The sequence below is a fragment of the Nematolebias whitei genome, chromosome 8, assembly GCF_014905685.2.
Source record: "Nematolebias whitei isolate Nwh7 chromosome 8, NemWhi1, whole genome shotgun sequence".
NCBI lineage: Eukaryota > Metazoa > Chordata > Actinopteri > Cyprinodontiformes > Rivulidae > Nematolebias > Nematolebias whitei.
Window position 1 is genome coordinate 20,704,166 of NC_056505.1, and position 25,040 is coordinate 20,729,205.

The 25,040-nt window shown below is 39.7% G+C and overlaps 4 protein-coding genes across 4 annotated transcripts; 3 read left to right on the top strand and 1 right to left on the bottom strand.

The window, feature by feature from the left end:
* The first annotated feature begins 1,352 nt into the window (after window positions 1–1,352).
* On the top strand, window positions 1,353–9,991 carry usp30 (ubiquitin specific peptidase 30). The gene is made up of 13 exons (XM_037680427.1): window positions 1,353–1,466; window positions 3,345–3,454; window positions 4,935–5,105; window positions 5,183–5,286; window positions 5,387–5,485; window positions 5,650–5,695; window positions 5,775–5,869; window positions 5,972–6,031; window positions 6,136–6,222; window positions 8,138–8,218; window positions 8,299–8,521; window positions 8,600–8,696; window positions 9,724–9,991. Exons 1-13 carry the CDS (start codon window positions 1,396–1,398, stop codon window positions 9,989–9,991), a joined length of 1,512 nt encoding a protein of 503 aa, XP_037536355.1. The 5' UTR covers window positions 1,353–1,395.
* Window positions 9,992–11,089: 1,098 nt separating this feature from the next.
* On the bottom strand, window positions 11,090–14,875 carry alkbh2 (alkB homolog 2, alpha-ketoglutarate dependent dioxygenase). Its single transcript, XM_037680093.1, has 4 exons — window positions 14,804–14,875; window positions 14,227–14,323; window positions 13,950–14,148; window positions 11,090–11,393 (listed from the first exon to the last, which is right to left on the bottom strand). Exons 1-4 carry the CDS (start codon window positions 14,873–14,875, stop codon window positions 11,090–11,092), a joined length of 672 nt encoding a protein of 223 aa, XP_037536021.1.
* A 1,902-nt stretch (window positions 14,876–16,777) lies between these two features.
* unga (uracil DNA glycosylase a) lies at window positions 16,778–19,556 on the top strand. The gene is made up of 7 exons (XM_037680426.1): window positions 16,778–16,876; window positions 17,165–17,359; window positions 17,435–17,530; window positions 18,748–18,845; window positions 18,974–19,062; window positions 19,158–19,336; window positions 19,416–19,556. Exons 1-7 carry the CDS (start codon window positions 16,778–16,780, stop codon window positions 19,554–19,556), a joined length of 897 nt encoding a protein of 298 aa, XP_037536354.1.
* Window positions 19,557–20,293: 737 nt separating this feature from the next.
* On the top strand, window positions 20,294–24,794 carry pxmp2 (peroxisomal membrane protein 2). The gene is made up of 5 exons (XM_037680428.1): window positions 20,294–20,600; window positions 20,931–21,053; window positions 22,355–22,517; window positions 24,201–24,320; window positions 24,415–24,794. The coding sequence occupies exons 1-5, from the start codon at window positions 20,491–20,493 to the stop codon at window positions 24,481–24,483; spliced, it is 585 nt and encodes a 194-aa protein (XP_037536356.1). The 5' UTR covers window positions 20,294–20,490; the 3' UTR covers window positions 24,484–24,794.
* The last annotated feature ends 246 nt before the right edge of the window (window positions 24,795–25,040 follow it).

Below are 25,040 nucleotides of genomic sequence, written 5' to 3' on the forward strand. Positions count from 1 at the left end.
AATTAGAATAAGGTTAAAAACAAATAAGAACACATTACAAGAGGATTAAACAGAAGAAATATAAATTCATTAGATACATTTGGTAGTATAATTGTTTGTTTAATTATGTTTGATAATCAAATATTATATGTAGTTTGAACAAAATATCGAATTTCATTAAAAACAACAACAGTGAATTAATCCATGAAAATTTTCCACAAATGCTTTTTAGTATGTAATGTTGGTCAAATTGCCTAAAGACTAAACAGCAAAAACAAAAATATTTAAATTTAATTCAATTCAATTCAATTCAAAAATACTTTATTAATCCCAAAGGGAAATTAAATGTTGTTGTAACTCATCATCCTGATTTCATTAATGAGTTGTTCTAGATGCTGATGGCTGTGGACAGGAAGGAGCTCTTGTAGTGGTCTGTCTTACAGCGGATCTGAAGAAGCCTCTGACTGAAGACACTTGTTGTTGTATGACAGTCTGATGAAGAGGGTGCAGAGGGTTGTCTATAATGTTCTTCATTTTATGAAGAATCCTTCTTTGTACAATCATCTCCAAAGGTTCTAGAGGAGTCCCCAGAACTGAGCCAGCCTTCTTTATGAGCTTGTTGATCTTTTTTAAGTCACTTGCTCTGGTGCTGCTACCCCAGCAGATGATGGCAGAAGAGACAGCGCTCTCTACAACAGACTTACAGAAGATATGCAGCATCTTGCTGCAAACACTGAAGGACTTCAGCTTCCTCAAGAAGTACAGTGTGCTCTGTTCCTTCTTGTAGATGGCTTCACTGTTGCATTTCCAGTCCAGTCTGTTGTCCAGGTGAACCTCAAGGTATTTATACTTCTCCATCACCTCCACTTCTTCTCCCATGATGGAAATAGTCAGAGTTTCTTTATCTGTCATTTGCACCACATGTGGTGGAATGAAACAGTGTCAACAGGGTCCCAGTTACATCCAACAATAAAATGTAAAAGAAAAACAGTAATAAGATCTAAGATATAAATTAAGAAAACATTAACTAAAAATACACTAAGCATTAATAGCATAAAAACAATACTCCGAACAGCAGGTTAGGTGTTTATTCCTTCTGAAGTCCACCACCAAATAGTGTTGACCTGCTCCTGTTTCGTTAACGTTAAAGGTTACAAATGCTGTCTTTGGTGCCTGTTTGTTTTCCAAATATATTAGTGTATTTGAATGACAGGGATTAACTTAAAACACTTTGTAGAACGGTGCTTTATGAAGTTCTGTCCATTTCTTTGTATTAGTTACCCGGCAGTTCCGCCACGTTCAATATGGCGTCGACGTCGACGTATGATTCAAGCCGTCGATTTGAGTGTGTCCATCCGCAGGTCCGTGTGGAAACACGCTCCTCAATTGCATAGTACTGCATAGATAGCTAACAGAATGTTGTCGTGCAGACCAGAGAGCTCTGATAAGCTTGTTTGGGAGTTTCTAGGCGCAGGACCTGTAATGAGGTAAAATCTCTCCATCATGTGGTCAAACAACAGCTGCTTATGTCGTGTTCGGTGCGAAGGTCCCGCAGCGGAAACATCCGCACATTTATTAACAGCGAACACGCAGTCCCTGTTTATAATAATGTTTATATTTCACAACAGATTTAGCTGTAATATTAAATACATATTTATTTTTAATGTAGAGAACAGCAGCGTGGATGATTTACATTTGTGAAGTTGATACATTTTTCGCACGGCTGACTGACGTCGGCGTTGTTGGTAAGTTAGCCTAAAGGCTAAAGCTAGCACAGCTCCTGTGACGCTGATTCGTACTTGCACACTAGTCGGATAAAATCCAAATGACTTTTCTAACTTTCTGGCAGACTAGTCAGTGTGTGTTAGAAACTGCGTTTGATGTGATTAGGTCGCGTCTTGTGTTGATTTCGTTACAGATTAACTGGGTCGATAGTTGAGTCTGTCGCAGATTTACTCGAACAGACTTCACAACAAATGAGGATGAACTGCTGCAACAAATGCACAGAAACAATTCAGTTTATTTATACAGCGCCAAGTCACAACAGGAGAAGTCATCTCAGGGCACTGAACAGAAACATTCATATATAAAAATAACAAGTTAACAAAAACGTTCATAAAAATAATAATTTAACACTATTTGAGGAGCAGGCTGCTTTGAGTTTAACTCCATCACAGAACTCTCATTTTGAGCAAGCATGAAGGCGACAGTGGAAAGGAAAAACTCCCTCATGAAGAAGAAACCTTTAGCAGAACCAGGCTCAGGACAAGTGATCATCTGCTTCGAACAGCTGGGTTTGAGAGGAACAGATACACAATGGCAGGTCAAGAATCACATGTTTAGAAATAAAATCAAATGAAAACTATTAAATTTTAACAGTTCATTTAAGTAAATTGGGTCAATTTGTCCTCTAGTAGTCTTAGCCTATGTCAGCATAACAAGCCAACCCTAATTATAGGATTTATCAAAAAAGGAAAGTCTTAAGCCCAGTCTTAAAGCTGGACAATGTGTCAGCCTCATGGACAGAAACAGGAAGTTCCACAAGAGAGGAGCCTGATAACTGAAAGATCTTCCTCCCATTCTGCTTTTGGAAACTTTAGGAACCACGAGTAAGCCTGCAGTCTGAGAGCAAAGTGCTCTGTTAAGAAAATATGGAACAAACACAAGAAAAGTCATGTTTATTTTTGTGCAATATTCTGCTTTCATAGTTTTTTTTTTTTAAGGGGAGTGGTAGCGCAGGGGTTAGAGAAGGTGGGCATGTGATCGGAAGATCGTCGGTTCAAGCCCCGGCACAGACAACATCAAAAATGTGGGTGGGGTACGTCAAGCACCCACACCTGACCCCACCCTCATTCAAGGCCCTTAACCTCCACCATCCGCCCCTCCGGGTGTCCTAGATAGCAGCTCCCTGCTCCACACAGAGGGCTGTGGTAGCTCGGTGGTCTGTGGTTGCATCATGAAGGGCATCTGGTGTAAAAATAACTGCCAAGTCTTCGTGCGACTTAGTTCGCTGTGGCGACCCCAACGCAGGGAGCAGCCGAAAGAAGAAGGAAAAAAAGTCTGCTTTCATAGTTTATTATAATTGTTCCAAATGTCATCATTTCTATTCTACTCATTTAACATCAAAGTTACATTTATCTGAGGAAATACAGCTCAAATTATTAAAAAAAAAAATGCCCCAGTTTAATCCATTCCATTCCAAATTTTATTACAATTCAAACTGAACTGTACAGATTATTAATTAATGTAACACTTAATTTTCCTGCTTATCATTTGCTCTGGTGCCTTTTTTTCATCCTTCTGACTCTAAGTACATTTCATTTCTTCATCACCATATATGTATTTTTTGTTTGTTTGTTTACCAGAAACAAGATGATAAAGAACTGGAGTGTCATTGGAGGGATCGCAGCGGCGATCGCAGCTGGAGTTTATGTAATGTGGGGCCCAATCACAGAGAGAAAGAAGAGGAAGAGAGGTAAGAATTGGCTTAACTTTTAAACTGGAGAAGAAAAAAAAATTTAGTTTATACTGATTTAATAAATACTGTAAGCAAAATATAATAATAAAACTAAGTGAAGTGTGAAAGTAGGAATTAAAGTTTTTATAAGGTTATTAAGGTTAGCAGGAATGAGGGAGTTGAAGAAACATCTACTGGTGTCTTTTGTCTATAATGATCATACAAAGTAGGGATGCACGATATTATCGGCATGGTATGGGTATCGGCCGATATTGGCGTTAAAGTTCAATATCGGACATCGGCCATTCCATCAAAATAACTCACCGATATAAAAGGCGCTGTTTTTGTATGACAACCCAGTGACAAGGATGCCTGCAGCAGCAGCAGCACAACGTGATGACGTCATGCGCGCCTACCTGATCTGGTCACGATGGAGAGGAAGAAGTCAAAATGTCGGTGGTGTGGAAGGGTTTTTTCATTGAGGATATTGGATTCTGAAGATTTATGGACTACGTTGAGCCTCGCTACATCCTCCCCAGTCAGAGACGTTTTTCCGACGTAGCATTACCCGAGTTACAAGCCGTCATTTATGACGTCATTGAGAAGCTAATAGCCGATAGCACTTGGGTGAGTTTTACCACAGACATTTGGACGTCGTGTTAGCCCCGTTAGCATGATTAGTCTTATGGCACAATGGATAGAGAAAAACTTTGAACTTAAAAAGTCTGTCCTTCATGCACAAGAGTGCAGAGGATCCCACACTGCAGCTAGGAACCTGGAACAAGCCTCCACAAGTGAGACAGCATCGCAGGTGGCTAATGCTAATAAATAATATTTAATACGTTTCATTTAATACAAGTTAAAGTGCTATGCATATCATATGGCTGTTACTGAAATATGTCACCAGCTCTTACAGCTGTTATACAATTATTGTAGCAAATACTCCTAAATAAGAGGACTATGTTTTGACAAAGGAAAGTATATACAATATCGGTATCGGATATTGGCCAAAAATCCAATATCGTGCATCCCTAATACAAAAACATTGTTGAAGCCCAGAAAATGTTTTCATGCTTGTGTCTGTGTGTTGTGTAATGATGCATTTTGATATTCCTACTGTTTGATTTTTTTAGTTTTTCTAGTTTTTGTAATTTTATAATATAAAATTTTAATCTTATATATTATATAAGAGCTCTCGCATTTCCAATTATTATCAAGGGTATAAACCGTTTTTCTTTATTTCCCTCCTTTTTTGTAATGGTTTGCTCCATCCCTACATTTACAATGTCTCCTCCTAAACGTTTTGGTGACATTAATCAGTATTTTAAAAGTTCTCTTCGATGCTTCCCCAAAACAAATACAACTTTACATTTGGTTACTCGTCAGGACTGACGATTTGTGGTTTTAAGTATCACCAGAAAGCTATTGGGCTGCACAGTATCCTAACCAGCTTGTAGTATATGACAGTAATTTTTATAATGATCGTGTTTCTTCACAGGTATGGTTCCAGGTCTTCTAAATCTGGGCAACACTTGCTTCTTGAACTCTTTACTTCAGGGCTTGGCAGCATGTCCATCCTTCATCAGATGGTTGGAGAAGTTTTCAAGTCTACATGTCCAGTCCTGTAAAGACAACCAGCTGTCCACCACACTGCTTCAACTTCTTAAAGGTGTGTAAACCCGACCTGTCGATGGGTCAACCTGCTGTGCTTGTTTCTGTGTTGTCACATGGTTTGTACCCTGACAGCTCTGTCCAGTGATGAGCCTACAGATGAAGATGTTCTCGATGCTGGATGCCTCCTGGATGTTCTCAGATTGTATCGCTGGCACATCAACACATTTGAAGAGCAGGTTAGTTCTCAGAGTCGGTGACTGGTGGGTACTTTTAGATTAGTGCAAATAAAATCTAAGATGCAGTGTTTTATTAAAACCTGTTTTTTCCCCCTCCAAGGATGCACACGAGCTTTTTCATGTCCTCACTTCTTCTCTGGAGGAGGAACAAAATCGTCAACCCAAAGTCACTCATTTGTTTGACGTTCAGTCTCTTGAGGCAAGTTATAAAAGAACATCCATCTGCAACGTGCACGCACATTTCTCTTGGCTGTTGCACCCTTTCACATTCAGCACAACTGGTGTAGCCTGAAGCTTTTGTACCACCATCATTTGTTTTGATGCTTTGAAAAGAGACTTATTCTTACTTTGTGGTGTTACTAGAATCTTTCTAATCAAGAAAACAAAAGTATGGCCTGCATAAGTCGGGGTAAGAAATCAAAATCAACATCAAGTGTGTAAAGTGTGGAAACCAGGAAGCATCTCATGTTTGTTTCTTTGATTGACAGCTCCTCTTCATCCAATCCCGGATCCTTGGAAGTTTAAGCATCCTTTCCACGGTCGTTTAACAAGCAACATGTCATGTAAGCGCTGTAACATACAGGTGAGTTTTTTTTTCCTCTATTTGGAAATAAAAAACGCATCACATCAAGCTTGTGTTATTTTGTTCTACAAGTGATTAATACATCTGTTGTGCTTTTTCTAGAGTCCAGTGCGATACGACTCATTTGAGAGCCTCTCCTTGTCCATCCCTCTTCCTCAGTGGGTAGGCAAGAACTCAAGAGTATTTCAGTGAATCTTTACAACTATAGTATAGAATAATATCCAGTTTTTGACTTTTTTTTGTGTGTGTGTGTATTTTTTTCTTAGGGTCGACCTATTTCTTTAGATCAGTGCCTGCAGCATTTTATTTCATCAGAAACAATCAAAGAAGTTGAGTGTGAAAACTGCACAAAGGTACATAACACACTTTTTATCACGTATAAATAGGGCTGGGGACCTTTCTAAAAAATCGGTACCGGTGTCGGTACCTTCACTTCGGTGTCGGTTCCTGGACGGTTCTTTTTTCGGTACGAATTTTGTAATTACTATTAATTCTAACAAGAATAAAATTACATTACACATTACAGTACAAATGGTGAGTTTTATTTTTTAACTTTGGTATTTCTATTCCAAGCAGTTTTCTTACATAAAAATAAACACATAATTTCCAGTTCAAAAGACCAGTTTCAAACCAGTGACACATCAGTGTCTAATGGTCACTGCTACACACGGAGGATCTTTTCACTGAGCAGTTTTTCTTCAGAAAAATCAACATGTCTGCTTTCTCTGGACACAAACAAGCCTGCTCCTGGCTGATGGTGTCTCCAGCAGTAGGAAATGTTCCCTCTGAGGCTGTAGATGATGATTGTTGCACGCACAGATATACCTGTTTTTTTTTTTTTTACTTTTCATTCAACCTTTATTTAGACAGGTAAATCCCATTGAGCCTCGAGGACTCATTTACAAGAGAGACCTGAATTCAACAAAGAATGATGACACAATGGACAACAGCGACAACAATAAACATTTAGAAAAAGTCATACAATTTTTTTTTTTTTTTTAACAAATAGGATGGCTAAAAAAAAAAGTAAAAAGTAAGAAAAGTTACAAAAAACAGCTAGATTCTAAGGCGAATGTAGAAAATTAAAAACAGGAACATGTCAGTTTGATAGCACTGACATTGTCCCTCACATTCCAGCAGGTCACTGGATTCACTGAGGTTAGAGTTGATGGCAGACTTCTGTAGCTCTGTCTCACTTCCTGAATCTTCTCTGTGGTTCTCTGGGGTTTAGGGCTCTGATCATCTTCCCAAGTGACATGAGAACAAAACATCAACAATAACATGTTTGTGTTATTATTGATCAAAAAACATTATCTAGGCTGAGAGATAAAGGTTTAACTAGTCAACAACATCCTTTACAGCTTAACTTACCTCCACCATGCAGCCTCCACTGTAGAAAAAGGCAGTGCCCCCCCCCAATCTCACTTTTCTTTTGTCTGTCTGTCCTCGCATCAGGGTCAGAGGCTCCTGTGAGGAGAACATAAACAAATGGTGAACATTAGGTGAACTGTTGAACCAAATGATCCAATGGATGAGCACATTTTTACAAGCTTTATCTGTTACTGTCAGTCTTTAGTTAGCTTTTTATTTTAGCTAGCTACACAACCATAAAATAAAGCTCCACACTAATATCTTAAAGTTAGCGTCACACTGATCCTAGTTTAACTCTCAGCGATGCACGTGTTGAGCTGCAGTAACGTTAACAAACGTAAACTCACCAGCTGAAATCCCAGACACAGCTCCGTCCTCTGAGTTCTGTGATGAAGACGAGTCCGGCCGTGGAGATGATGAATCAGGCCGTTCAGCACTCACAGGCTGACTTTAACGCTGAGAGGAGGAGGGGAGGCTGCGGTCTCCCTTGAAGACAAACACGGAGCAACTTTCCACTCGTAAATTGAAGCCGTTCGATGCCACACGCGCTGCACACGTGAACCCAGTCTGTGGGCGTCACCAGCACCATAGACATACAAGCTGTAGGGCAGCTCTATACAGCTCTGGGTGTAAACACGTAGTCTGTTTGTCATATGTCTGGTGTTTTACCTGTCTGCATGCTGAAACCACGTGACACGTTACAGCCAATACCGAAACTTGACACCGAAAGAAGAGTGACGTTTCAATCCATACACTGACCGACGCAGTTCGGTCGGTGCCATAAAAGAACCTCGGTTCGGTACTCAGCCCTATGTATAAAGAGTCCAGTTGTTTTCTTCATGAGCATGCATTGTGTTTTTTTTTTTTACTTTCATCTGCTTCTTTTTTTTTTTCCAGCTTCAACAAAGTACAGCTGTAAACGGACAAGTTTTAGAAAGCCAGAGGACCACATTTGTTAAACAGCTCAAACTTGGAAAGGTCTTTGCATTCATTGTGCCTCTGCAGACTGAAAGCTTGAGATTATTGTAACCAACACACCTAACAGTTTAATCTGTTAGCTCCCTCAGTGCCTGTGTATCCATCTACAAAAACTGACGTGGTCCAGTCAAGGAACTCCCATCAAGCGTCAGGAGCACGTGCAGTTCACAGAGTTTCTATCGATGGATCGCTACAAACACAACGGCTCCGCACGCGGTCATCAGCGGATCCGATGTGCTCCCAAAGCTCCACAGGCGGAAATTTTAAACGATTCCACAGAAAAACCCAAAGCTAATGAGACCGGTGTGTTGCCAAGAGAGCAGTATCAGCACGCTTCATGTTTGCTTTTTGTCGTCTCACACTTGTACCGTTTTTTTGCAGATAACAACAACAAAACTTTCTCTAATGGAACCTGTTCTCCGGTGTTTATTCACTCTCCTGGTTTAAACCCACAGCTTGCCCTCACATATGACTACAGGTAAAATTAATTTAGCTCACGCATATTAGGAAAACCAGCGATAAGGAAATTAAGTGATTTTGCTCCTTAATGTTTGCCCGAGAGGATTCTGCGTGAACTTGTGTTGAGTAGATTGTACATGTTTCTACACAAATCTGAGTGACGTGTTTTAAAGAAGCGTCAAAGGGAATTTTTATTGCATTGGAAGTACAGCGTTACATTTGTGACGTGCAGCTTTTTTTTTTTCCAACAAGCTTTTTAAACACGGCACTAAGATTTGCATCTGAATGAAACTTTTTATATTCAGTGGACTGTTAAACCATATGCTTAAACAATCCTTTTTAAAAATTACATGCCTTGTTTTATTTATTTATTACCACCTACTTAAAAAAAAAGTTGTGATGAGGAAAAACTAAATGTATAAAACATTATTTAAGAAAATGTCACGCAAGTGGTTAGAGTAACTGTGTAAGCTTCAGGGACTAATTAATTCCCCCAGTAGTATTTATTTTACTTCATTAGTATTCAGTGGATAAAAAGAGGCCCTGAACTGTAGAAGAACAGAAATAAATTATTGGAGAAGGAAAAGGCTTTTAAGATTTAGCAGTTGTAGATTATTATTGCTTACAGCGTTGTGAAAATATTATCATGCTGCAAAGTACAAATATTTATTTTATAGTGTGACGCTACAGAATTGATTTTCTGATCCAAATGTGTTCCATTCAAAACTTTATGGGGCCAAATAATTTAAAAACGCATAATTATACTAAAGTAATTGAATCTGGCATTAAGTTATCCCTTTACATAAAGCAGTGTGGACTTGTTATAAAACTGAACACAATTCTTATAGAAAGAGGAACAGTTTCAGTGTTCAGACATAAAAACTAAATTAACCACCTTTAGTCGATTTGAAAATGTGTTTGAAATGTTTACGAGTTGTGTTTCTTACATGTTAGACTCTCCTGAAATGATGCGAGTAAAGGTGGAAATATAATCCCAGCAGATGGTTTAGTTCTGAGCTAATCGCGTGTATTTCTCTTGATTCCAGCGTCTTCCCTTCCAGCTCGACAGAGTACTTGTTTCAGCTCATGTCTGTGCTGGTTCACCACGGGGACATGCACTCAGGACATTTCATCACGTACCGCCGCAGCCCCTCCTCACCTCGCGGCTCCTCCGCCTTCAGCTCGCAGTGGCTTTGGGTATCGGACGGCTCGGTACGAAAATCCAGCCTGCACGAGGTGCTGTCTTCCAACGCCTACATGCTCTTCTATGAGAGAGTTTGCAGACCGAGCCTCAGCACGTGCTCAGATGAGTGACGGTAAACTGTGCTGGGGGCGGTCGTCTCGGGAGCATCCGTAGTTCAGCGTCGTGTGTTAGTATGCTGAGTGGTGGACACTTCCTGCTGCTCTTATCACAGCAGGAAGCTCGTAATCCCAAAGATAACGGAGCTGCAGTATATATTTTTGTCATGTAAGCTACTTTTCTCTGACTTTTTTAACCATTTCTTTAAGTTAGATCATGACTTTACATGACATGGAAACAGAAATAACAACAATATGATGCACTGTACACAAACAGCTCACCCTTTTCTTTTTGTTGCAGCTGTGGCACGGTTACCTCGATGCGTAAATGTGAATGAAACAATTCCTGTTGACTTGTTTATCACTTGTAATTTACAGACACAACCGTAGCTGATTAGAGGTTATTTTGAAGTTGTTACACATTATAAAACAACTATTATCAAAATGTTTTAATTGACAAGGTTTATGCTATTTGTTTGGGCTGTTTTCAGTCATCTGTGCCAGGTCATAGTTTGCAGAGCTGCATGGTTGAGGATCATGCATCATGTTCTTTTTAAACGATTGAGATTTTTTAAACGGTAAACCACATGTGCAGCCCCTGAAGTGACCGTCCTATGGGAAATGAACAGCAGTGGTGTTCACTAGAATAATTATGATCAAAGCTTAATTATGTCTAAATGTTTCTGGGTATTTTTCCCTGAACATTTTATTATTATTATTATTATTTTTAAATCTGAGAAATGGATAACCATTTTGTACCAAACCAGGAATATGGAAAAACGATTTGATATAATGTGATGTTTGCACTACATGTATGTGAGCTGGAATGTTTTTGTGTAAAGTCTTTAAATGTGATTGTTTTCAGATATAAAAAATAATAATAAAAATGCAATTGAGATTTTTTATTACTTGGTAATAAAGTAGTTATGTTTTTTTTAAAGCTTGTTTTTCAGCATCTGGGATAATCTGAGTTTAAATAAATCTTGATATGCTCAGAAAACTCCAGTCCTCCAAAGTCCAGTTTGGTCTTCACTCATCTCATGTGCTAGTTGTCAGTTTATGTTCGCTGGTTTGAATTGGTTGATTTGCATAAGAAGTGACAGCTTTTCATTTCTAACTGCCCGGTAAGATGCGTCTAAAGGTGAGGTTGATGCGAGGCGAGAGAACCTTCTTCCGAGCAGGAAGGCTGTGGTACCAGAAGGTGTTGGTCGGCGGGTTCATGAGGAGCAGGCTTCCATGAGCGAGCTCCAGCTTCACGGGCTTGATCTGACGGCTGCTGCGTTTTCCTCGAGAGTCTCTGTGTCTGAAGACGAAGTCTCGAGCTGCTCCCAGGGAGACGGAGGCGATGGGACAGGACGGGTCCAGCTCCTTCTCGTCGTCACGATGCTCTCCCATGTGGTCCTGCCCGTCTTTGTACCTGGAGGAAGGACAAACGTTTCAGCACGTGACTGTTTTTAACAAGCCAGTTCCTAAATAAATGAACTAGAAAGGGTGTAGATGGATCTTGTGCCACTTGTAATGTAAAAACAGTTCTGGAGCTTTTTTTAACTGCATTTATTTTCCATTCTTTTAGACCGAAACTGAGCCTTTATTTGACTTATCATGTGGTGCCAACTTTAACCTACAGAAACTGGACACTATATCCTGTCAATGTTTCATGTGGCTGTGGAGGATTTTTGCTGCAGTGCTTTGGATCATCAGCTGCAGAACCCGTGCTCTTTAGCTTAAGGTCACAAACTGACAGCCGGATGTTCGCCAAGATTTTCTGCTAGAAAGCAGAATTCACGTTTCCTTCAATTACTGCAAGTCTGAAGCAGCAAAGGAGCCCCAGACCATGATATTACCACCACCATGTTTGATGCATGATGTTCTTCTTTTGAGTCGCAGTGTTAGTTTTACATCAGATGCAATAGGACATACAACATCCAGAAAGTCTTGTCGGTCCACAGAATATTTTCCCAAAAGTCTTAAATGTTTTCAATTTTATGATGCATATTAATTTAGCAACATTTTGCACCTTTTCTAAAGCATTTTTTTTTAAAACTGATGAGTTTGATTTACATCAGTCAGTTAATGATATAAAAATTGTTTTAGAAGCATAACAACAACAAAAAAAGGCACCATTTGGCAGCTGTTATGGCTTTAAGGTTTACTCACCTCTTGTTCTGTGCATGTATCTTCCAGACAGGAAGGGAAACAAAGTGAAACTTTTATAATCTTTATGTGGAATAAAAAATAATAAAGTATAAAAGTCAGCAGAAAGGGGGCTGAATAAGCTGCTCTGATACACAGAGAGCAAAAAAGCAGGAGGAGAACAGGGAGCGGGAAGGAACGCCTGCGCCTCGTTAGAGAGCCAGTTAGAAAAAAAAAACTGAATTTAGCAAGATTCAAATTTAAAACAATTATTTGTTTGCTCGACATTATAGTAAAGGTGTGTCTCCAGTTGAACTTTTCCTTAATAAATGCACTTTAATGGCCAAATCAGTTGCATTTCACCTGGGCGGCGCGGCGAAATGCAACTGATTAGATGTTTGTTCAAGGAGTTCCAGAGCCAGATGAAGGTGGCAGGTATGGCAAGCCAAGTGTCTCATTAATAACCACTTTTACTTATTTACGAGACACTTGGCTTGCCATATTACTCGAGGGCCCTCTAGTGGTTGAAAATGGTAGTGTTCAATATTTTCCATGTCAAAATAAATGAAATCATCAGATCTCAGCCAAAAATTAGGTTATAAATATAAGAAAAAAAAAAAGTATATTAGTCGCTTTGGTGTATAAGTCGCAGGACTTTCAAATTTATGCAAAAAGGTGCGACTTATACAGCGAAAAATACTGTATGTAATATCTGAAAATCTTGCTAAAATCTGGTTATATAATACATGACTAAAGTAAAAATACTTTACTCTGCAGAACGAAGGTGCCCTGCAAAAGAAAGAAACATGAGGAGAAACTAAATATGCTCAACATGTCTGTGAAAGGCAGCAAATCTCCAGCTAGCACGCAGAAAATGGGCACAAGAATAACACTTATACTAATTATACGTCATGACTGTGAAACTAAAATCTAGAACATCTGATATTATTTCAGGTTCATCGTTTAAGGAATGTGCACTGTATCGAGTTGTTCAGTATTGTTGATTAAATATTTGATAGATAGATAAAGGAGACTGTGAATGTTCTCAGGTGGAGAACTAGAGAGTGACAGGTCAGACATGAGACAACGCTGAGCCAGAGTTGAGTGAAAGTGTGCAGAGAAAGGGAGACAAGGAAGAGAGACAGAAGCTGTAGTGACAAAGTGAGAACATTGAAGGTACTGAAGGTCAGGATGAGGAAGCTGGGGTTTGATATGATCTACTATCACGTCTTCTTGGACTACAACATCCAGCCTGCTCATGTCCTCAAATTCATCAAGCTGTGTGATCAAACGGAGCCTCGCCGACCTGCACTAACTCTTCCAAAACATGTAAAGGAGAAGGAAGAAAAACGCTGAGAGAACTGAAGGAAAACAGACCGAGATGCTGAAGATATGGGTGTCCACAACAATCATAGAACTTTGTGAGTTTTAAACTGAAGATGGTGAAAAACAAACTTCAAACCATTTGCAAAGAAGCAAGATGATCAGATCTTCCATTACTGGTGAATGAAAATGATTTTCTAATCAACTACAGGGAAGTCAAACATTATTTGGGACGTGTCAAATGGAAAATAGAAAGTTGTCATTATGGAGAGAACCAAACTTCCCATCATGCACCACCCAGGTCAGAATTAACCTGCATCTCCATCCACTCATTAATAAAAGTTAATGCACAGATCCCAGGCAGGGTGAAAGACTAACACGTGGTGCTGTTTGCTTTAAAATGGTTTTGGTTGTTTAACAGGTCGTGTTCTTTACAGGTCTGTTTCAGATTCGAGCGCCTGTCCCTTTAAAGCGCTCCTGCTTATCTTAAACCGTAGCCTTGCTGGTCACACGTTACCTGTTGATCAAGACAAAGTTGAACGTCTGTCCTGTTGCTTTCGTGACCGCGTCTCGGATATATTCCAAGGTTGGAGTCCACGGGCTGGCTGAACGTCTTATTCCAGAATAAGCATAAGTTAGGCCCGCGTCTCCATAGGTTGCCTGTTTTCTGGGTATATTAAACACCTTTCCAAACACTTGGACCTTTGCTTCATCTCCTGGAAGAAAAACAGCAGCAGTCATTCAACTGTGTCATAATTCTATGTTCAAGTTCTACAGAAGACAAGTCGATGTACCTGTTGAGTACACCACCTCCTCCTCCAGCTGTGTGAATAGATCATCTGCCTCCCGCTTCGAGAAGAGCAATGCATAATCACAGTCTAGTTCCTCTGCCTGGAGTTTTTGCCAAGGAATAGGATGAGAGAACTCGCCCAAATCTGTGTCCGTGTCGTTTACATTTACGCTTGCATCTTCCTCAAGTTTTTTTTTTTTCCTTGGACTTCTTTGTAGGACGTCTTCACTGCACAAACGTTTATTCTGGCAATGAAATTGAAGATTTTTCCTCTGCTGAAGGTGCATTGATGGTTTTAGTGGTTTACTTTCCCTATAGAAGTCAACAAAAACAAAAGGGGTTTCAGTGCAAGTGAAAAAAGTAGAATGACTTTTTTATTCTAAGGCAGAGTTTTTTTATTCTAAGGCAGGGTTATTCAACTGGTGGTGCGCGGGCCACTTCCGGCCTGCGGGTGACTTAAGTCCAGCCCGCTGATGAGTTCATTAATTTAAAATACAGACCTTTAAACATTTAAAATGGTAAATATTTCAGTCAGAGAGGCAATCCTGTTATATGCCCAGCTCAATTTTCAACATTTTCACAAGCATACAGAAGAACACTTTAAAAAGAGCCCCCTCCTCATTGAAAGCATTGACTATGGACAGGCCAGACATCACCCTGAGACATTGTCTTTCAACCAGGAAATACATACTGGGAACAACCTCTGACTCAGGGTCAGTTTACAGCCAATAACAGAAATGTCAACATAAATGCCGAAGCAAACCTGAACAAGAACAACTAGGCCTGTCGCGATAAACAATAAATCAGTTAATTGCATGAAAAATGAAAATTATAGACCTCATTTTCATTTATCGGCTTTATCGTTTCTTCGTGTCTCTCTTTCTTCTGAAGACACTGGATGACAAAAGGCTCAACTCCGGTGTTCTTCACTGACCCCTCCCTTTCTCTTTAAAATCTGTTTTAATTGTCCAAATCGCGTTTTTGAATTGTTAAAAGCAACTAAGCTGAGAAGCTAAGTTACGAGCTAAGCTAACAGGTCGACATTGGGGGAAAAAAAAACTCAAGTCTTGTCAAAGCTTCAAAATTCACAGTTTAAACACGTGCCTTTGTGTAAAAAGTTGTTTTTCTCTGCAAAAAGAAGCTGAGAACTTGTTTAATGATTTTTTTTTTTTTATTAAAAGCTTCGTGTGAAAAATGCTATGCTAAAGAGCTCAAACCACACTGAGCAGCCGTCATTTTGAGAACCGAAAAAGGAAAGAGAGACAGCCCATGTCCCGTCAAGGGGCCTCCTTCTCCTTTTCTTAACGAGATACGCTGCTCGCTCCCTCACTATCCATCCTTCGGTTCAAACAGTCTTATACTGCCATCCGGTGGTTGAAAAAAGTACATGCAAAATAAATTAACCAACATTTCTTCTTTAATTTGACATCAATTACTAATTATTGTCAAATTTCAAACAATATCATTTATTGCAATAATTTCTGAGACAATTAATCGCCCAGCAAAATTTGTTATCATGACCGGCCTAAGAATAACCCACTTCTACACTCAGAAACATTGTCAACAGTCAGAAACATTGAACATATAATTTCAACAAGGCTGCACAGCTCACACAGGACTCTGAGAGACTGAGTTTGGTGAAAAATTAAATTAAATTAAACAGAGACACACATTTAATTTGGGGCCTACAAATATCCATGTCTTGGTGTTAATTTGGTGCTGATTCTCTCACAGTAACATGTCGATCATTCAAGGAACATCCAAACCGGTCAGCATTTTTATTATTATTTTAATTTAAAAAAGTATAAAGATTTAGCAAGTCATAGATGGCAGAATAATATGTGCGTTAAATAAAAGGCATATAGTGTGTCATTTTTGGTTTTAATTTTGTTTCACATTAGAATAACTAATTTTATTGCAAGGAAATACATCTTGAAATGTATTTTCTTTGAATTACACTTTTGGGTTCTATTTATTGCATTTATAGTTCAATGTAGCAATATTTTTAAAAGGTAACAGATCATTTTAATACTTGGTTTATTTACATAATGACATTAATTACTCCAGCCCCTGAGCAGTTTAGTTGAAGAGTCCTGTTCTATGTCCATATGTTCGATTTATTATGCAGTGCTCCATTCTTATAGAATATACCAGAAACATCTTTTTTCATTTTGTATTAGCTCTTTAATCAATTTTGATTTTATTTGACGCATATACTGTATAAGTTCAGAAAGAAAAAAAAATTCACTTCAATTAAATGTCTCAGTTCTTTTTTTTTTTTTTTAACAGAGAACACTCACTTTAGCTTAAAAAAGAAAAACATTAGTTAAGTTCGACCAAAACCGTGAATTGCTTAAAATGACTTGGCGTCTTGAACAGAACTCAGCTCATTATCATAATGTATGACGTCACCGTGTTCTGGCGCGAATTTGTTTTTTCTTTTCATTCACGCTGGAGCGATTTTCAGAGGTCCTTCAGCATTTTGGCTCTTGTTTTTAGATTAATTGACTTAGATCGTTTTACCGCAGCTCACAGCCACTGTGTCTCTTGGAAAAATGATTGGACAGAAAACTATTAATTCATTTTTCTCCCCAGTTTCAAAGAAGAGGGTTTTTAAAGAGTTAAATGATACCGAGGGGAATACGAAAGAGCCGGTGAGTGTCAACTCACATAAACATCATGCAGTTTTGAAACATGGCGTTATTTCTTGCTAAAACACTTACATTTCTTGTAGTATTTCAAAGTTTTGTAGTTTCTCCTTAAGCGCCGTGATCAAAGCTGCGTTCAGGGTCACCTCGGTTTTCTCAGTTGTCAGCGTGATGCTAACCGCTCAGCATAACATGAGAACGCTAGCTCCGCTTTGTCGAACGTTTTTAAAGCCGCTTTCACTCCAGGCTTTCTCACCGAGTCTCTGCTTTGCTCAATACATTAAAATCATTCAGAAGAAGCAGAAGTCCGCTGTGGTGGAGCCGCACAGCCCGAGTCTCTGTCCCCTGACCGCGGAGCAGCAGGACAGGATCGCCCGCAACAAGCTAGCGGCGCTGGAGAGACTCGCTTCCGCTCAAACTCCACCAGAGTTCGGGGAGAGCTGGAGGAAGGAGCTGTCCTCGGAGTTCGTGAAGCCGTACTTCAAACAGGTAGAGACCGAGAGTAGCTGCTCGTGCTGGCTGATAACCTGTAGCAGCTCTGATGGTTTCATGTCTTTGTCACAGCTGATGAGTTTAGTGTCTGAAGAGAGAAAACGCCACACTGTTTACCCACCTGCTGAGCATGTCTTCACCTGGACTCAGACGTGTGCCATCCGGGATGTGAGTTATGAGTCAGACTTATAATATCTATATGTATAAAATACAGGGAAAAAAATGGGATATTTGTTATTGTAGTATGAAAAGAAGGAGCCATACTTGAATAAAAATACTTAAGTTTAAAAGAAAAACAAAGACAAAATTGCAGTTACACACATCTGTAGATAATTGTGGACACTGAAACAACCATTGGCAGCTTTTAGCGGCTTTAAAGTACTGTAGTTGGATAAAAGCTGTTATTTGGCTTGTTCTGTTTATTCTTCTTCTTTAAGATTATGTCCTGGTTGTGGCGTCGTCTTCTGTGTTTTCTGAGCTTTTCAGGGGCAGTAGGAACTTCATAGTTCTTTCAGAGCAGGGAGGGGACAGCCAGTAATACAGAAGTTTTCTGGGCCACTCTCTGACACTTTGAAGTGGTTTCCTCTGCACCACAGCACCGTTAGAAACCCACACACAGAAGCAGTATGTGTGAATACCGGTAGTCTCTTTCCGATAGTAGGCCACCAACAATCTTTGAGAGATGTTCCTCAAGAGGAACCTCTGAAGGTAAAGTCTCTGCTGGACCTTCTTCACCACCTCAGTGGTGTTTGCTCCTCAGGTTAGGTCTTTTGTCATGTACTCTCAAAAAGACAAAATATGTGGTACCCTCTCCACGCCGTTTCTGTTAAGTGGCTGAATGTCATTTTGTTCTTCCTTTAGTATAAGTTCCTTGGTCTTGGTTGTGTTTCAGAGCAAGTTGTTGTTTTTCCACTACATAGTTGGCTGCACCATCTCGTCTCTGTACTTGTTACCTGCAGTAATCAGCCCCATCCCTCTTGTGTCATCAGAACTTTTGACAATGATGTTTTTGTGGTGGGTGAGTGCAGTGCAATCATAGGTGGAAGGTACACAGCCCTGTGGGGAGCCAGTGCTCAGACTGAGTGCTGTGGAAATGTGGAGGCCCACTCTGACCATCTGGATGGTCTATCAGGAAGTTTAACACACAGATTAGGTGAAGTGTGGGAGTCTCGGATCTGGAGGAAGAGCTCTTTGTATAAGTACTAGAATAGACTTACTAACGCAAACAATCATAGAATAAATTACACATTCTCAGTCAAATAAGATCATCTCTTGCACAAAATTGTGTATTCTTCAAAAACCAAGCCACTGTTAAATATATAAAAATCCGCAGCCTGTCTTGGGATAGAGTTGCTAAAATGGCATGATGATGTATCTCTCTCCAGGTCAAAGTGGTAATTCTGGGCCAGGATCCCTATCATGGTCCTAACCAGGCCCATGGACTGTGCTTCAGTGTGAAAAGACCAGTTCCTCCCCCTCCCAGGTTTGAAAACCAGGATTTGAGCTCATTGAAGATGAAATCAGTCCAGATGTGATGGATGTGTTTTCTTCACTCAGAGCTTTTAAGGCAGTCTTTTCACACCACCTCTTTCATGCATTTTTTTTTTTCAGTTTGGAGAACATGTACAAAGAACTGGCGTCAGACATTGAAGGTTTTCAGCACCCCGGTCATGGAGATCTCACTGGATGGGCCAAACAGGGTATTTTTTTTTTTAATAGTTCCAGTCTGTTAAATGATTAACACCGGAGCACATTAACAAACCAGCCACTGTTTCTTTCTGGATTGGCTCGCCAGGCGTTTTGTTGCTCAATGCGGTGCTGACGGTCCGAGCACACCAAGCCAACTCTCACAAAGAGAAAGGCTGGGAGGTGTTCACTGACGCTGTGGTGCAGTGGCTCAGCAACAATCTGGAGGGCATCGTCTTCATGCTGTGGGGCTTATATGCTCAGAAGAAAGGAGCTGCTATTAACAGGGTGAGTCTGCTCTTTATTCATTGCAGCACTGTCAGCAGCTGCTCATATCTAACTAAGCTTCCTGCTGTTTGTTTTATAGAAGCGCCACTACGTCCTGCAGGCTGTGCACCCTTCTCCTCTGTCCGCTCATCGAGGGTTTTTTGGGTGCAGGCATTTTTCAAAGGCCAACGAGCTGCTGCAGACATCAGGAAAGTCTCCCATAGACTGGACGGCTCTTTAGGTTGAATACATGTTGGCTTTTCTAATATGTGTGTTTATTAACTACAAATCAAAATCCAACTATAAGCTTTTTATTTTTAGTTTGAGTCATATTTTGATGGCTTTGGTGAACAGTTCACGTTACTTGTTGATTCTGTAAGCTTTTTTTTTTTCACCTTCCGTGCCTTCAAACTTACTGTTTTGGTTCCTTAAATGTTGACTGGTTTATTTGTTGTAAATATGTGTTCACTGTTTACCTTTTTTAGCGTGCACAATAAAAAGTTGTCTTTTCTTTTTTTATTTTCTGCTAAGATGTTTGATGATTACAACTGTTCTGAGCATTGTGTGTTGTATATTTTTTTTTTGTAAGCACACACCTGTAATGCAGAACGTATCATTACTACTGAACTTTGAAATAGTTCTGTCCTCCTTTTGTTTAATATTAAACCCATAAAATACTATTTTAAGTATTGTAATTTGTGTCCTCCCCCCTTATTTGATATTTCCTTCATCTTGTCCTGTAAAATCTTAAGTGTTTTTATCAGCCACACAAACAGTACTATTAAAGTTACTAAACTTTGTTATGATCAAGGTAAGATTAACAGTCTTAAATTTTTTAACAATTTCGTTCCACCTCATGTACCACATGTGATGCGATTGCAAATGACAATAAAGAACCTTGAACTAAAACTAGAAAAAAAAAATAGAAATAGATTCAAAAATTGTCTCAAATACGCATACTTCTGTCAAAAAGTAGATAGCAAAAAAAAAGGATGTCAAAACCTTTCAAGTGTCAGTTTTGTCAGCTTCCCTCTTCAGAAGTCTTACGTAAAAAAAAAAAAAAAACCTCAGACAAATACTTCCGGTTTTCAACGTGAAGGCGTGGCTTCGCTTATGACGTAACAGGAAGAAGCCTCGCTTTTGTGTGGTGTCAGTGTAGAATCAGAGGAATAACAATGCCGGTGAAGAGTCTGCCAGTCCGGGATGGGTCCGTTCATTTCAGTCTGCTTCAGCAGTATTTGGTCCTTCTGAAAAAATACCCGATACTCACCAAATCTGTTACCAGGTGAGTAACACTGCTCCTGAAACCGCATCTGCCTTATTGCTCTGTTTTCAGCAATTAACTACAAAAATAAGCGTATTTTCAAATGGATAGTAGAAATAGTCCGTATCTATTTTTATTAGGTTGTTAAAAATGTCCAACCCCAACCAGATGTTTGCCTTTACAAAGTACTCTCAGTGCACTGAGCACACAAAAGTTGTTCAGCCAATCAGCATCTGGCAGGAGAACCTCCCCTAACAACATCAAAATGATTTTCTTTAATTCAACGTTTTAAAGAAAGCTTGTTAAGTGTCTGTTGCCTATTGGAAGTTTTATGTGTGTTTGTTATTTCAGTGGCATCCTCTCAGCTTTAGGAAACCTGCTCTCACAGTATTTGGAGGCAAGAAAAAAGTCCAAAAGTGGAGCTCAGGTCAACGACATCGATGTGGCTGGAGCTACTCGATATGCCATTTATGGGTGAGAACACCAAAAGCTGCACGACTTCAGATGACTGTATGGCAACAATAAAGTTGTAATGTTGTGTTGTAAATAATAATATATAACGGGCACAAAAACATGCTGCAATAATTAAATAAATCTGTTTTTTGCTATAATTGTATTGTTTTTAACGTTTACTTGTCTTTTGTATCAGAATCAGTTTATTATTGCCATGTCAATGAACGAGGTTCACAAACTAGGAATTTGCTTCTACATAAAGGTGCGAATAGTAATAAAGTAGAATAAAGTAAAAATGAAAACATTACATAAAACAAAAAACGTGTGCATCCATAAATAAAGTAAAAATGAAAGCATAACGTAAAACATGTGTACACCCATACAATAGAAAACAATAAAAAAGCTTAGAGAACAGTACAGATGGAGTATTCAGTTATGATACAGATATAATGTGACCAAAGCAGAAATTATGAGGTAGCATTATGAGTGTTCAGGAGTCCAACAGCAGAGGGGAAGAAACTGTTCTTACGGCGGGAGGTTCTGGTCCGAATGGACCGAAGCCTCCTGCCTGAGGGGAGTGGTTCAAACAGTCCGTGTGCAGTGTGAGCAGGGTCAGCTGTGATCCGACCTGCTCGCCTCACAGTCCTGGAGACGTACAGGTCGTGGAGGGATGGAAGGCTGCAGCCGATCACCTTCTCAGCTGAGCGCACAACGCGCTGCAGTCTGAGTCTTTCCCTGGCAGTGGCCCCGGCGTACCACACCGTGATGGAGCTGAGGATGGACTCGATGATGGCCGTGTAGAACTGCACCATCAGCTTGGCCGGCAGCTTGGCCTTCTTCAGCTGTCGCAGGAAGTACAGTCTCTGCTGGGCCTTCTTGATGAGGGAGCTGATGGTCGGCTCCCACTTGAGGTCCTGGGTGATGGTGGTGCCGAGGAACCGATAAGAGTTCGCAGTGGTGATGGGGGTATCATTACAGGTGAGGGGGGCCAGAGGGGCTGTGGCTTTCCTGAAATCCACAATCATCTCCACTGTCTACCGGGCATTGAGTTCCAGGTTGTTGCTGCTGCACCAGGTCACCAGCCGGTCCACCTCCCTCCTGTATGCAGACTCATCACCGTCCGAGATGAGCCCGATGAGGGTGGTGTCATCTGCAAACTTAATAAGTTTCACAGAGCCATGGCTGGAGGTGCAGCAGTTGGTGTACAGGGAGAAGAGCAGGGGGGAAAGCACACAGCCCTGTGGAGATCCTTGTGTGCTGTTATTTATAAAATTCTGCATGCTGATGTAGCTATAGTCAAACTTTTTTTTCCCCATTCACAGGTTAATAATCACAGGACCAGTGAGCCATTACTTTTACCAGTTGATGGAGGTGTGGATGCCCACCACAGATCCATTATGTGTGATCAAACGTCTGCTACTGGATCGGCTTTTTTTTGCCCCAGGATTTCTGCTCCTTTTCTACTCAGTTATGAACATCCTGGAGGTGAGTTTTCTCCTCAGGATCTGTCCTTCTGTATCAGCCAAGCGAAAATATATGATGTTCTTCCACTAAATTCTTTTGGGGGGGGGTTTGACAAAAGAAAAGCTTGATTCACATTTTTTGCAGGATTGATTGAGATTTCAAGACTTTTAGCTCCACCATAACACATCAAAAGTTTGGACACAACTGTTTATTTTGCATGCTGTAGATAGTTGCTGCAAACACTAAAATAGTCTAATAGTGTTAGTCTTGGCAATGCCAAGTCCCAGACTGTCTGTGTCTCCTGTGGTGTCCCTCAAGGGTCAGTTTTAGGGCCCCTGCTATTTTCCCTTTACATGTTGCCTTTAGGTCAAATTATTAATCAGTACCACTTTATTTATTTACCAGTACAACATTTCTTTTTACTGTTATGCCGATGATACACAGCTTTACATCAGGACTGGAGCATCATCTTCACCACTGTCATCTCCATACTCACTCGCTGTCCTCTCTACCTGCCTGGAGGAGATAAGGGCATGGATGAATCAGAACTTTCTTCAGTTAAACTGCTCCAAAACAGAGGCCATACTGATTGGCACCCCTCACCAGGTTCAAACTTCAACTATAACGACTATTTCATTTTCTGGACAAGACATCCCCCTCTCCACCTCTGTTACAAATCTTGGAATAAAAATGGACTCTCAGCTTACATTTGAAAATCACATTAAGCATCTGTTTAAAACCTGTTTCTTCCATCTTCGAAATATCTCCAAACTGCGCCCATCTCTCACTTTTGCTGATGCAGAGAAACTCGTACATGCTTTTGTCTCCTCCAGGCTCGACTACTGCAACTCCCTGTTTACTGGAATACCCGGCAAAAACCTTCAGAAGCTTCAACATATTCAAAACAGTGCAGCCAGGATTTTATTGAGAGCTCGTAAATTTGAACATATTACACCCATTCTCCATAACCTCCATTGGCTTCCTGTCACCTACAGAATTCAGTACAAAATTGCTCTCATCAACAATCAGTGTTTATACGGAAATTCACCAGATTATCTGAAGGACCTTCTTGCTCCATATTCATCCACCCGGTCCCTAGATCACAGAACAGTCATCTTCTCCACCTTCCATGAACTAAATTAAGAACCATGGGAGATCGGGCATTCTGTGTGGCTGCCCCCCACCCCTGGACTTCCCTCCCTGAATATCTGAGAGCTCCACAATCATTGACTGACTTTAAAAAAGGCTTAAAGACTTTTCTTTTTAAGCAAGCCTATTCTGCCTCCACATGATTGTATCATTGATTTTAGTTGATTTTATCACAGATTTTAGTTGATTTTAGTTGATTTTATCATTGATTTTAGTTGATTTTTATCATTGATTTTAGTTGCACTCTGTAGCACTTTGAGATTTTTGTTAATGAAAAGTGTGTTACAAATTAAATTCATTATTATTATTATTAAAATAAAAGTAGCATGTAAAATTAAAGGTACTCATTGCAAACTATGAAATGAAACATCAAAGTTTATCTTGAACCACCAGATGGTGCAGTTTGAAAGGGTTTACGCATGTAATTTTCTAAATACAGTACTTTTATCTGAATACTTAACAAATCTGACTAATTATGTAGCTGTGCATCTCCATTGCTGTATTTTTACACATAAGATAAATGCAGTGTAATTAGTTGAAACGTTTATGTTTTAGGCTAAAGGTTGGGAAGACTTTGAAAATAAGTTAAGAAAAAGTTACTGGACAGCTTTGAAGATGAACTGGAAGGTCTGGACCCCCTTCCAGTTTATTAACATCAACTTTGTGCCTGTTCAGGTATGTTTTCTTTCTTTCTTTTACTGTCCTCTAACAAAGAATGAGTCTAAAACTTCATTTTATTTATCTGTTTATTCTCCTCTGTGTGTTTCAGTTTCGAGTGCTGTTTGCCAACGTGATCGCCCTGTTTTGGTACGCCTACCTCACATCTGTGAGGAAATGATGCCTCGTAAAGTTTCTTCAAAGATTGCTCTGACCGAGGACTGAGAAAACTGAACTTCCTAATTTTAGACGTGCTGTTGCTCTTCAGATTAACGTCTTGCATCAGGTTTAAGCCACTTTAACATGCTGCTCTAAAACTCTGGATATGTTACTGTAGCCTTCATGTAAATTCACAGTAACAGAATAAAAGTCTTTTTTTTTTTACAGTGCACTCACTGTCAGATGCTTGTTAAACTAAAACAGAAATAAACACCCATTCCTGAAGGAGAGCATATCACCCACAACTTTTTATACCAACTAAGATCAACTTATTATGAGAGATGGAGTTGTAGCCGTGACTCTCAGCTACTACCATCTTAAACTATTAGTGCCCCATTACAGTCAATAAATAATAAACTTAAAATTAATGGTTAAAAATAATTTAAAATTCCATTAAAAATAGTCAGAATAGTTGAAAAAATAAATAAATACACCAAACAAAACAATACACAGCAAGCTCAGTATATGTCATTTAAATTATTTATTAGGAGGAACTACTTAAGGGAAAGAACTTTTTAG